The following is a 13,809-nucleotide window of genomic DNA, read 5'->3' on the forward strand; positions in this document are numbered from 1 at the left end:
GCAGAGTGATGGTAGAGGGGAACTGATTAGGTCTGGAATCCAAAAAGAAGCGTAGAACTTTGAGACCTTCCTGATGGGGGAGGGAAGTATATAAGGACTGGACATCCATGGTGAAAATAAAGCGGTGAGGGCCAGGGAACTTAAAATCATCGAAAAGTTTAAGAGCGTGAGAAGTGTCACAAACATAGGTCGGAAGGGATTGAACAAGGGGTGATAAAACAGTGTCGAGGTATGCAGAAATGAGTTCGGTGGGGCAGGAGCAAGCTGAGACAATAGGTCGGCCAGGACAGACAGGTTTGTGGATCTTGGGTAGGAGGTAGAAACGGGAGGTGCAGGGTGTGGGAACTATAAGGTTGGTAGCAGTGGATGGGAGATCCCCTGAGCAGATAAAGTCGGTGATGGTGTGGGAGACAATGGCCTGGTGCTCCTCAGTGGGGTCACGATCGAGGGGTAAATAAGAGGAGGTATCCGCGAGTTGTCGCTGTACCTCGGCAAGGTAGAGGTCAGTACGCCAGACTACAACAGCACCCCCCTTATCGGCGGGTTTAATAATAAGGTTAGGATTAGTGCGGAGGGAGTGGAGAGCAGAGCGTTCGGAAGGAGTGAGGTTGGAATGGGGACAAGGTGCGGTGAAGTCGAGGCGGTTGATGTCCCGTCGGCAATTAGCGATAAAGAGATCCAGAGCAGGCAGAAGACCAGAGCGAGGTGTCCATGAAGAGGAGGAGGGTTGAAGACAGGAGAAGGGGTCATCGGTGGGGGTGGAAGAGTCCTTGCCGAAGAAGTAGGCTCAGAGATGGAGACAGCAGAAGAAGAGTTCCGCATCATGGCGAACGTGGAACTCGCTGAGTTGTGGGCGAAGGGGGACAAAGGTGAGGCCCTTACTGAGGACAGAGCGTTCTGCCTCCGACAGTTGAAGGTCGGAGGGGATGGTAAAGACCCGGCACGGATGAAAGCTGGGATCAGAGGGGGGAGGGGGGAGGCTGGGGGTGTCAATAGAGAGGGGAGGGTTGGGGTGAGAGGAAGATGGAGCCTCTGAGGGCCCAGGAGTTGACGGTGGGATCTAAGGAAGACGGGGCTGCGGAGTGGTGGTGGGGGAAGGGGAGACGGGAGTCACAACAGCAGCACATAAAGACCCGGCCTGGAGTTCAAGGCTGGCGTCGCAGTTGGTGGTTGCGCAATCGCTGTGAAGGTGTCCATGGTCATTGCTGGAGGCCGGGTTTTGAATATGCCCTGAGGTGTTGGAGCCGCCGAGATCAGTGGCAGGGGCCGCACTCTGAAGTTCATGCCTGCTAGCGTCGGGGCCGGCAGGCTCTGGAGTCCGTAGATGTAGGATCTTGCGATCTTTGCCTAACATGACAAAGTCAAAAAAACGGCGATTGCAGGCGTGAATCCGACGGAGGATGAAATAACGGGTAGGACCATTACAGACGGCGAAGAAAGTGTCCCGAAGGTGTGAAGGGTCTGGGATAGGGACACCAAGTACCTCCTGATGGCGGAGAGAGTCGCCTTCAGAGCTTGACGGGAGAAGCGGCGAGAGGCAGAGTCAATAAAATGTGAGTACCTGGGATCCTCAGAAGGTCCAAATTGAGAGGCTTGGAAACGAATCCTAAAGCCAACTGGAGTAAGTTGGCGACGGAGGCACGTTCCAAGAAAGGATATATGGCTGTGATAGCGAGTCTGAGTCAAAGTGTGGTCGAAAAGTTGAAGAGCCGAAGAAATTACAGATGGGGAGCAGTGAGAGATGGTATCTCTCACAATCTCTCTCAATATGTAGATCAGGAACAAGAACACCCTAATGATCTTCACCAATCAGTTACAACCTTGGATATATTTAATGACTGCACACTCCAGAAGTACTTTACAGGTTGCAAAACATTCATGCAAGTAACATTTTAGAAAGGTATCCTAGATAATTTCAACAAGAAACTCCTTTATACTTCATAATTGAACATGCAAGGCCACTTCATATTTGAACATGATACTCCACCTCATCCAAGTGCCCATACTAAGCCAGAGACTCTCTCACATCCTTAGGTCTCACTCAGCCAGAGATATCTTGCCACTTAGTTGACCAAATGCTCCACTAATTCCTCACTCACAGTTCCCGATAAGGGATTTGCTTTGCTGGCAAGGAGCAACCAGCGAGTGATTCCACCAGTTCAGCCAATTTATGACCTCAAAAAAAAAAGTAAATGATTCCAAGTTGGTGGGTTGGACGCTATTTTCCTGTACTTTGCATATAAAGTTATTCCTTATAAAACCTATTATGACATATGGAGCTAGTTTATGGGTAATCTGAACTTGTTGCCCTTTTCTGCATTCCCTTGGGTGATACCACACTGTACAAGTTCCATTGTATTAACAGAATGAGAATGTCTGACCTGACCTAAGCAGGCTTCTATTTTTGCCATGCTTTGTGTGTGACTTACCTATTGTTTTTATCTTTTCCCTTTGCTGTTCTCTCAGCAGACAGATGAAGCCGCACAGACAGATTCGTCACAGCAGCTACAGTCATCAGACACCACAGAGAAACAGCAGCCCAAAAGGTTACATGTCTCTAACATTCCCTTCCGATTCAGAGACCCTGACCTGCGACAAATGTTTGGGGTAGGTGCAGAGTTTTTAATCCTTGAGTTCAGTAACTTCGAGCTCAGCTATGTTAAGTATATTCACTCTCATTTGCCATTCTAAATCAAATGAATTGGAACCAGGCAGCACCATCTCTATTGACTTAATAGTTTACAGAATAGTTGATTGACTGTAATTTTACAGGAGAAAGAGATGGTAGCAATTTATTGCAGCAATTGCAGCACACTTCAAATGCAGCTTTAATTAAGGATTTTGTATTTAACTCCAATCTTTCAAATCATGTGCTTTGAAGAAGCTATATTACTTCGTTTGGCAATTGTTCAGCTGCCAATTTACAGAATGAAAATGTGCTTAAAACTATTGTTTTAATTCAACTTGGAACAGGACACCTGCCTCTAGTAGGGCTGTCACTTTGAACTACATGAAGTTAAAGCACGTCCAGCACCATGTCCCTGCTCATTTATACCCAAACCCTCTCTCTCAAGCGGTGCATAGTTCAGTTGCAGAAGGTGGCTTGCTTGGTAGTGAAAATCATTGACTGAATCAAGAAACAGATGCTTCCTGTCCAGAAATGGCTGTCTCGTGAATCTGACTTCCTGTTCCCTTATGCAAAAAATTGAAATATTAATAATTTATTTTCAAATATCACAGAAGTGTTCATCTCGTTTAAAAATACAAGGACATAACTTACATTTGTTGAACTAAATGCCCCGAACACCTAACTGAATGATTTTTACAGAGATCTAAATTTACATTGCAGAACCATGATACAAAAAGAATAGATGGGTGGATTTTCTAATTAATGGGTCTATTAATGAAGTTTCTTAGCCATTCTCCTGCAGCTATTGTTACACATGGCGCTGGAAACTTGAAACTTGACAGGTAATATCCACTATGCTATTATTTCTGTTTGGCCAGGGCTTCCGATGAAATTTGGTCTTGTATACCAAGCTTGATACGATTGGCCTGCGGTCATCAACATGCTGAGATTCTGGTGAAAGATTCTTTTCCTGTGAAAACTCGCTTCCGAATTAGCACAGCTCTCACTTAATGACCACTTCAAGCAAGTGCCTTCTTTGTGCTGCATTCATTCCTTTGGCAGTAGTTGCTGTAATGAACTTGTGGAGAAGGGCTTTTGTTCGATTTCCTTTTGCTTCAATTGCATGGAAGGGAGGATAAGACTTTTAAAAGGATGTTAGGAAGCCGCACTGCACTAAGTGAGGACTCTCTGGCATTGCCTGCATTTAATGAGTCTCCAATCAAGTAGCCCAAACCAATGTCCTTGTAAAACTGTGTCTACCATTCATGCCCATCTTGCCGTGCTAAACCTTGCCCCACACCCTCATTATTTCTGTCTTTTCTCAGTAAGAAATATTCTGGATAAAGTATTGTATATATCAATACTTAAAATGGAAATATCTGCAACTGCATTGTACATTTAACACAAGAAACAGAGGATACATTTATCTGATGAATAAACTCTCCTCGGGCTTCCAGCCGGGTGCAGGTATCGATGTTAACTGATGTTTCGATGACAAGCTTGCCAACTTCATCAGAGATGATGCCTGGGCATGTCTAGTCCAGTGGTACTTATACCCCCATAGTCTGTCGCTCCTGACTGGTTACTCTTCAACTAATCAGGTTTCCACCATCCCACTGTGAATATGGAATCTGGAATCGAATTCCAGTTCTTACTTAGAAACAAAGATGAATGGACACTAGATCATTTTTCCTGCATTTACTTAGGTCTATAAATAAGAGCAGGGATGTGATGCTGAGGCTTTATAAGGCACTGGTGAGGTCTCACCTTGAGTATTGTGAACAGTTTTGGGCTCCTTATCTAAGGTAAGATGTGCTGGCATTGAAGAGGATTCAGAGAAGGTTCACAAGGATGATTCCAGGAATGAAAGGGCTATCATATGAGGAAAGTTTGATAGCTCTGAGCCTGTAGTCACTGGAATTTAAAAGGATGAGGGGGGGATCTCATTGAAACCTTTTGAATGTTGAAAGGCCTGGACAGAGTAGATGTGGAAAGGATGTTTCCCATTGAGGACAAGAGAGCACAGCCTCAGGACAGAGGGGTGTCCATTTAAAACAGAGATACAGAGAAATTCCTTTAGCCAGAGGGTGGTGAATTTATGGAATCTGTTACACAGACAGCTGCGGAGGCCAGGTCGTTGGGTGTATTTAAGGTGGAGATTGATAGGTTCTTCATCGGCCATAGCATCAAAGATTATGGAGAGCAGGTCGGGGAGCGGGGCTGAGGAGGGGAAAGAAAAAGGATCAGCTGTGATTGAATAGCAGAGCAGACTCGATGGGCCAAATGGCCTAATTCTGCTCCTGTGTCTTACGGTCTTATTTATTTAGAAATACACATAGTGTAATCAAATACACAATGCGCCTTTTGGCCCACTTGGTTTATGCTGGTAGCATACAAGAATCTTTAGCAAGCCCATCAATATATACTTTTATTAATTTCTCATTTCAATATTTTAGCATTAAATCCATTTATGGCTGCTCTTTTCCTTCAGATGACCGGTACAATTTTTTCAGTGACCTACAGAAGCTCCCTTGTGAAAGGAGCTCACACACAAGATATATGCCAGAACGTTCAGGGTGAAGGGACGAGGCCATGCCATTTCTTATCTTCCTGGCTCAGGTGCATGAGTCACAACAACTCTGGTCAATAAGAAGAGATATGACGTTGTTAACAAATGGGTCCATTGCACAGTGTAATTGTACTCAAAGAATTGCCTCAAATTACAAAGAGGTAACGCTTTGGAGAATGCAACATTTTATCTGCTCGTAGCAGTTTGCCTCTCCCACAGGTCAGATGGCTGACAACTGAGCTAAATTATTTATAAACTTGAAGCCAGACTTAATGTTTGTCCTTTCCCAGCAGAATCTAATAACAACACGTTATATTGAATCTGGAGATTATGAGGTATCCTCTCCTCTGGGTATTAATTTGAATAAAAAAGTGACTGATAATAAACAAGAGCAGTCAACAGACTTATTGCCCATTATTGCTGTGGCTCCGAATCTTGCTCAAAGCCTGCATTAAGTGTCAGCAAATTAATGAAAAGCAAAACAAAATGTGACTGTTAGGGAGTCTGAAACCTTGTCAAAGGCATGTCCTGAGGACATCCTGAAGACTTGCGCAGGTACACGCAGCGTTAATCCAGGACTCTGATTCACAATCGACATCAGTTGTACAAGAAACAGACAATTTCTGTTTGCATCAGCAAAGCACTCTCAGAAGCTGCGGAGGCTTAAGCCTCACTAAGTAGAGGCTTACTCGCATTCCGACGGGAATTAGAGGAAAGGGTGATGCAGCAGTATAATGATGAACTGGTCACAGAGTTAATTGCCCCAGAGGGTGAATCTAAAGCACTAACCTGGACGTTATGGAGAATCTGCATGATGAAACTGTGACTGAAGTCAGCCACTTAGACACAGTTAGCCATCCATAATGTAGCAAAGATTCCAGTCAGTTGAAGCAGCCATATCCAGTACTGTATGAGGCAAGTAACTGGTACTATGCAGTATTTATTTATTTAGTTCGAGATATGGTGTGGAACAGACCCTTCCAGCCCAACGAACCGTGCCACACGGCTACCAACCTACTTAACCCTCGCCTGATCAATAGACAATAGGTGCAGGAGTAGGCCATTCAGCCCTTCAAGCCAGCACCACCATGCACTGTGATCATGGCTGATCATCCACAATCAGTACCCTTTTCCTGCCTTTTCCCCATATCCCTTCACTCCGCTGTCTTTAAGAGCTCTATCTAACGCTTTCTTGAAAGAATCCAGAGAATTGGCTTCCACTGCCTTCTGAGGCAGAGCATTCCACAGAACCACAACCCTCTGTGTGAAAAAGTTTTTCCTTAACTCCGTTCTAAATTGTCTACCCCTTATTCTTAAACTGTGGCCTCTGGATCTGGACTCCCCCAACATCAGGAACTTGTTTCCTGCCTCTAGCTTGTCCAATCCCCTAATAATCTTATATGTTTCAATCAGGTCCCCTCTCATCCTTCTAAATTCCAGTGTATACAACCCCAGTTGCTCCAATCTTTCAACATATGACAGTCCCACCATCCCGGGAATTAACCTCGTGAACCTACGCTGCACTCCCTCAATAGCCATAATGTTCTTCCTCAAATTTGGAGACCAAAACTGTACACAATATTCCAGCTGTGGTCTCACCAGGGCCCTGTACAACTGCAGAAGGACCTCTTTGCTCCTATACTCAATTCCCCTTGATCACAGGACAATTTACAATGACCATTTGACTTACTAACCGGTACATCTTGGAACTGTGGGAGGAAATCAGAGCACCCAGAGGAAACCCGTCCAGTCACAAGGAGAACATACAAACTCCTTACAGGTGGCACTGGAATCAAACTCTGAACTCTGATACCCTGACTGTAATACCATCTCGCTAATCACTGTGGCGCCCCTTTCAGCATGCTCCAAGCATACTGGTTTGCTTTAAATCTGAGAAGCAATCTAAAAGAGGAGCACAAAAGCTAGTATAGCAGATATAGTTTTAATTTTAGAAATTGGGACGGGGAACCTGGGTTCAGCTGGTCAAATATAACTTTAACATGTCAATAAGTTCTTAACACAAAAACGTAAAATGAATTTCCCTGTAAGGCATTGAAGTCAAAATTCAGTATTTGTGTTTAACAAGCATTTAGATGTTGCACTGGGATTGGGGAATCTTCATTGCACACCTGGGCACAAGAACTAATATTGGCAAATAATCTTCCTCATCCATAATTATCTTGCGATATGCCCTTTGGGTGCTGTATAATTAAGAAATGAATTATTCAGCAGTTGTGCACAATTAGAGTGCATGGGCATGTTAATGTATGACTAATATTGTACATAACATTTGGTTTGCATAGTGATCTACACGCCTCTTCAATTTCCTCCTGTCCAACATCTTGTAAAGCCTGTTTTTTCAATTCATTGAACAAGTCTGTTCTCATATGCAGTTAATTGTATCTCCTGGAAAGATCTAATTCCCCTGAAATCACCTGTTCCCCAACTGTGTGCTATTCTCACCTTTAACCATGAAAGCAGGAAGCATTAAGTTAGGGAAAATGGACAGTTTTAAAATTCAGAGATTTTTCTCAGCATCGTCAAGATTTTGTGTAATTCAACATTAATATGCTGATGACCCTTTCTGACCATATTAGGACATATTCTAATTCTTATACAATAACTAAGACATTGATTTTCAATTACAATTATTTAATAATGATTTTAAGGCAGAATTGAGTACAGGGCATTTGAGAACCTAAACAAAGTCATTTTGAATTATCAGACATGCTCCAAAATATCTAAATCCGTATATAAAGATAGGGTTTGTCTAGTGCAGTTGATATGAATACTTTAAGGATATACCACAGCAGAAGTTAGTCAGAAATGCTGACAGTTTCATACTGAATTTCTGGGACCTAATGTCCTATGTCCGATCGTTTGGCATCCTGAGATTTGGTGAAGGCCCCATACATGCTGGCCACTCTTTGTTGTTGACTCCCCAGCTTAATTCTGACATTAGCCTCCTTCAGAAGTGAGAAGCATGGCGCTAGGATGCTGCCATTCCGCATCAGTTACGCTGAGATTCAGCACGCTGCCAGTGAGTCTGTTCAGTTGACCTGCTGCAAGGGGCCTCAATAAGTGTTTGGTGATTTACAAAATTAAATTAAGTTGATTGCAACTGCTTAAGTATATTTAATTGTTTAAAGACAAATTTACCATTTGTTTACCAACCTAGTAATGTTTCCCTCTCTCCCTTCCCTCTTCTTCAATTCCCCACTCTGGCCCTCTCTTACCTCTTCTCTTCTCCTCACCTGCCTATCACCTCCCCCGGTGCCCCTCCTCCTTCCCTTTCGCCCACGGCCCACTCTCCTTTCCTCTCAGTTCCCCCTTCCTTTTCATCCTATCACCTCCCAGTTTCTAACTTCACACCCCACTCCCCCACACAGCTGACATCACCTATCACCTTCTACTCCTTCCCCTCTCCCCAACCTTCGTCCCCTTTCCTTTCCAGTCCTGAAGAAGGGACTCAGCACAAATCATCATCTGATTATTTATTTCCATAGATACTGCCTGACATGCCGAGTTCCTCCAGCGTTTTGCATTTGTGGTCCTGCTTAACTGTACAAACTAATTTCTTTTTCTTTTGCTTCTATAACATATTTTGAATGTTCCTGAATGTGAGGGACTTTCAAGACATTTAACTTTCTTGAGAGGTTCAATATTTGGTTAACCCTGGAGTATGCCTTATTAAAATAGAAAATTAGCACTTGCAGAGTGGTAAGAGGTGTCCAGTGATGAAAAACTTTTTTTTGGAACAAAAAACCTGCTCAGTTGAAAGAAACAAATACCAGTTTGCTGAGTGTTACAAGGTTTGGCCCAGAATTTACACTCTGGTAGGATTTCTGGTAGAATGGTGACTTACCTGGCACTGACACCGAGCAAGTTTCTTGATAATTTCATCTTAATGACAAGGATACAGTCCTGCTGACATTGCCACTTCTGTGAGAGAATTCTCCATTAAATGTTAAAATTAAAGCATCCTTACAGGTTTCCTCCAGAAACATAAAGCAAGAAGCTTCATACAAAATGTGATCAGAGGAGTATGCATGCTTGCAAACCCGCAATCAGATAAATACCATGCCAGACCTCTCACTCCATTACTGTAGCTGCTGCTGATATTTAGAACTATATGGTGCTCACTCAGTAACATTAGAAGCCTGCTGGGAACTGACATGAGTTAAATTCGCCTGTCGCTGAGGTGTTATGATGAATGTTATCACACCATTATTACTACTTCAATCTCATGTATCCACCAGCATTAAAACAAGTGATTCAGTGCTGGGCAAAAGTTAGCACCTGAAAATGTAATGTCTAAAAAATGAAATAAAAAGCCAACAACCTTGAAGAGACCTCTTCCCTACTAACATAATTGTAGCAAATTTTAGCCATGTACTGTAATAGATAAATCTTTATCACACTTTGGAGTCTATATATTATCTGCTGTTACGAATGGTTAGAATCCCAATTCTCACATGGAGGGCCCCATTCTAAAGCTATAAACGTCCGTGCTTATCCATGAGAAATGTGTGAATTTGCATAGATTATTCTCAGAGAAATAACCATCGCTTTTTGGGTTAATGGATATTCATTACCATTGGTAAATGGCAAAGATAAAATTCAAATATATGCAAATTTTTGGACTTTCAATTACGAAGTATATGTACTACACTCGAATGTCATTAGTCTTTCCCTGCTCCCAGCAACCACTAGGATTGAGTTTGCATGTAGCTGTCCTTGTAATGGTTGTAACCAGCCATGTCCTAATATCCAAAAAAAAATCATGACCCTCTCATAGAAAATTATTTAAAATATGTTCACCCTTTTTTTCTAAGCCTCTCTTTCTAATTTGAATACAAATCCAAAGTTCATCAAATGATGTATGCAGATTCCTCGTGGTTCAATTGCAAAAAACTGATGTGTTTCTCATGCATTTTCAGTCAAAGAGCCAATATATTCTCAAAATATTAAGTGGCAAACCTGTATCACATACTTACCTGGAGGATGTTAGGATATAAATCGTGCCATATCATGTCATGTCAGTGTCACATTTCGTTTTTCGTTACAAGCAAAAGTAAACTGTGCATTTGAGTAATCCCTGCATCTCAAAGCCAATAAGTACAAGCCCAAAGGGACTTGAGCTATAAATGGGCAAGCTACGAACACTGTTTTTTTCACACCCAGGATGTTCTTCTGAGGGTGGACGAACAAATAAACACCGACACTAGGTTTCCTCTTGAAATCAATGGAATGGGCAGAATTGAGCTTAGACACAGCTCGTCACTAGCAACCTGGGCCCACTCACTTACACTTCCATAGGCCAGAAGAAGGAGCTAAAATGAGCTTATCCTCCACATCCAGGAGGTGTGCGCTGAAGTGTAGTGAGGAATCAGCAGCAAGTAAGCCTCAGCCAGTGTACTACTGCACCCCAGAAGCTCTTGAGAAATTTAGACAGGAATCAAAGCTAGAGGTAGGCCTCATCTCCTGTCAGAATAGTTAGTGGCTTTGTGACAGCATTTTAATACCACTAATATTCAGAACTTTTATTAATAACTATCATTTTAAATAATTGATATTTCTAAAATAAATATAAAACATATTAAAATGCTAAGAATATAATGTAAGTATACAAAAAATAAATAACTGAACTTACTTATCTATTCTACAGGGCCAAGGGTTCAGATTCAAATGAATAGGGTCTCTGATCATATGACAGATCTGGCTGGCACAGGAGAGGAGAGGCAGATTCTTCGGTGTATTGTTGGGGAGACCCAGCATGTCTGCTGCTGGGCTCCGTGTGGAGTTCAAGGACTGAGCAGAGTGATAGAGGCATTGACAGATGGTTGTCACCCAGCATGTCGCAAATAAACTGTGTGTCCAGGATTTACTGATGAGAGCACGGCTGAACGCCAGCAACCGCAAACAATGATTCTGCCCCTCTGTTTGGGTGGAATGCACAGCTCAGGCTGTTATGTTTTGCCTGTCTACTCCATAGTCAGTAGTTTCCCAAACTAACCTCTTTATTGGATATCTCATTCTATATAATCAAGTATGCAGTATAGCTAGATCAGTTGGGGACAATTTTAGCCTGATCCATCTCTCAGAAAACCCATGGGATCATGTGGAACATTGTTACTGGATCCAGTTTATCGTTACCTTCCGGTGATTTCAATGGAGAGTAAAACCAGTTTTTTATCCAATCTCGTTCATTCCCCTCTAGGCTGGTTAGACTAAAGTTGCTCCATGTATGTTGTTTCATTGCTAGAAACAGATTTTTTTTTCCTTAACAAATTAATGCAGAAAATTTTAGCCCAAAAGGCTGTTATGCTATGGGTACATTTACAGATTCATGGAATAATAATTCTTCTTGTAAATCATTGCTAATTTTTAGAAACATTTACTACAGACTGATTTAAAATACACTAAAGTAGCTTTTATATTTGGCTTATTTCTGCGCAGTATCTAGAATAATAATTGGTTTTAATATAAATATTTCATCGGGCTGACTGAAGGCGCTATTAGCTGAAAATACTACATAAAAGTAAATATGGGCACTATGATAAATCATATTCAATGTTGTAGTAATCCTCAAGAGGAAGCTGTCAGGTAGCAATAAAAATATTTCAGGGAAATATAAACAGCATGTTTTATATATCAGTAACAAATACCACGTTTTTCCAGCTACTAAATAATTTTTCATAAATTATACATTACATTGCTCTTTCCTTTCTCCACTCCAGGGATATGGTCATTGCTGGTGTTTAATGGCCATTCCTACCTGCCCTTAAAGTGTGGTGCTCTGCTCTTCCCTAAAACACTACAGTCCATGTGGAGAATGTACAGCACATTTCTACTGGGTAAAGCTGGAATTATCACTCAGAAACACTGAAGGATAGAGTGATGTGTTCACATATCAGGCTAGGACTTCCCTTGGGGACTTAAAGCTAGTGTCATTATCCCAAACCTGAGTTCTTGTCCAAGTAGATAGAGATTTGGGAGGTGCACTTGAAGAATTCTTGACAGCAGATGTCGTTTCATTGGCTCTTCACTCAACCCAGGAACATCTAGACAGCAATCATGCATACATCAGGATGCTCTTTATCGACTACAGCTCGCCATTGAATACAATTATCCCTTCAAAGCTAATCAATAAGCTTCACGACTTTGGCCTCAATACCTCCTTGTGTAATTGGATCCTTGATTTCCTCACTTGCAGACCTCAGTCAGTTCAGATTGGCAACAACATCTCCATCAGCAAAGGTGCACTACAAACCAGGTGCTTAGCCCCTTCTCTACTCGCTTTATACTTATGACTGTGTGGCTAAGCACAGCTCCAATGCCATATTGAAGTATGCTAATGACACCCCTGTCGTTGGCCAAATCAAAGCTAGTGATGAATCAGCATACAGGAGGGAGACTGAAAATCTATCTGAGTGGTGCCACAACAACAACCTCTCACTCAATGTCAGCAAGCCCGAGGAGATGATTATTGACTTCAGAATTAGGAAACCAGACGTCCATGAGACACATCTCATTGGGGGATCAAAGGTGGAGGGAGACAGCAACTTTAAATTCCTGGTGTTATCTCTTTAGAGGACATCCACTGGGCCCAACACACAAGTGCAATTATGAAGAAAGCTCAGCAGTGCCTGTACTTCTTTAGGAGTCTGCATGACATCTAAAACTTTGACAACCTTCCATACATGTGTGGTGGAGAGTATATTGACTGGTTGCATCACAGCCTGGTATGGAAACGCCAGTGCCCTTGAATGGCAATGTAGTGGGTACAGCCCAGTCCATCATGGGTAAAGCCTTCCCCTCCATTGAGCACATCTACACGGACCACTATCACAGGACAACAGCATCCATCATCAGGGACCCCTACCATTCAAGTCACGCTCTCTACTCACTGCTGCCATCAGGAAGAAAGTACAGGAGCCTCAGGGCTCACACTTCCGGGTTCAGGAACAGTTATTACCCTTCAACCATCAGGCTTCTGAACCAGTAGGGATAACTTCATTCAACTTGACTTGCCCCATTACTGAGCTTATGGACTTACTTTCAAGGACACCTCATCTCATGATCTTGTTATTTATTGCTTATTTATTTATTTGTTTGTTTCACTTTTGGCTTTGCACGTTTGTTGTCTTTTGCACATTGGTTGTTTATCTGCCCCATTGGGAGCAGTCTTTCATTGATTCTCTTATGTTTCTTCTATGTACTGAGTATGCCCACAAGCAAATTAAACACAGGGGTTGTATATGGTGACGTGTTTGTACTTTGATGATAAATTTACTTTGACCTTTAAACGCATTGCTGCAGTACGTTTTACAGATGATCACTGTCACCATAATGGTGGAAGAAGCAATTGTTGAGTGTTGTGAACAACTTGTCAGTCAAGCAACAAGTTCTGCTCTGGATGGTATTGGGCTTCCTTGGTACTTTTGGAAGCCAAGCCGATGGAGAGCATTCCATCACACTACTGACTTGAGCCTCATTGGTTATAAATATACTTCAGAGGAGCAAGAGAAGAATCACTCACAGCAGGACACTGAAACTTTGATCACTATGGCTCTTAATTGTTCAGTTTAGTTAAGTTTTTGACCTTGCT

At 42.4% G+C, this 13,809-nt stretch overlaps 1 protein-coding gene across 3 annotated transcripts in view; it reads left to right on the top strand.

The window, feature by feature from the left end:
* rbfox3a (RNA binding fox-1 homolog 3a) overlaps positions 1 to 13,809 on the top strand; it is a 477,512-nt gene that overhangs the window by 357,840 nt on the left and 105,863 nt on the right. For all 3 annotated transcript variants that reach the window (XM_072242701.1, XM_072242699.1, XM_072242700.1), the window contains exon 3: positions 2,467 to 2,607. In XM_072242701.1, coding sequence (XP_072098802.1) covers positions 2,467 to 2,607 — 141 coding nt within the window. The remainder of the gene's footprint in view (positions 1 to 2,466; positions 2,608 to 13,809) is intronic.

The sequence above is a fragment of the Mobula birostris genome, chromosome 24, assembly GCF_030028105.1.
Source record: "Mobula birostris isolate sMobBir1 chromosome 24, sMobBir1.hap1, whole genome shotgun sequence".
Lineage (NCBI taxonomy): Eukaryota > Metazoa > Chordata > Chondrichthyes > Myliobatiformes > Myliobatidae > Mobula > Mobula birostris.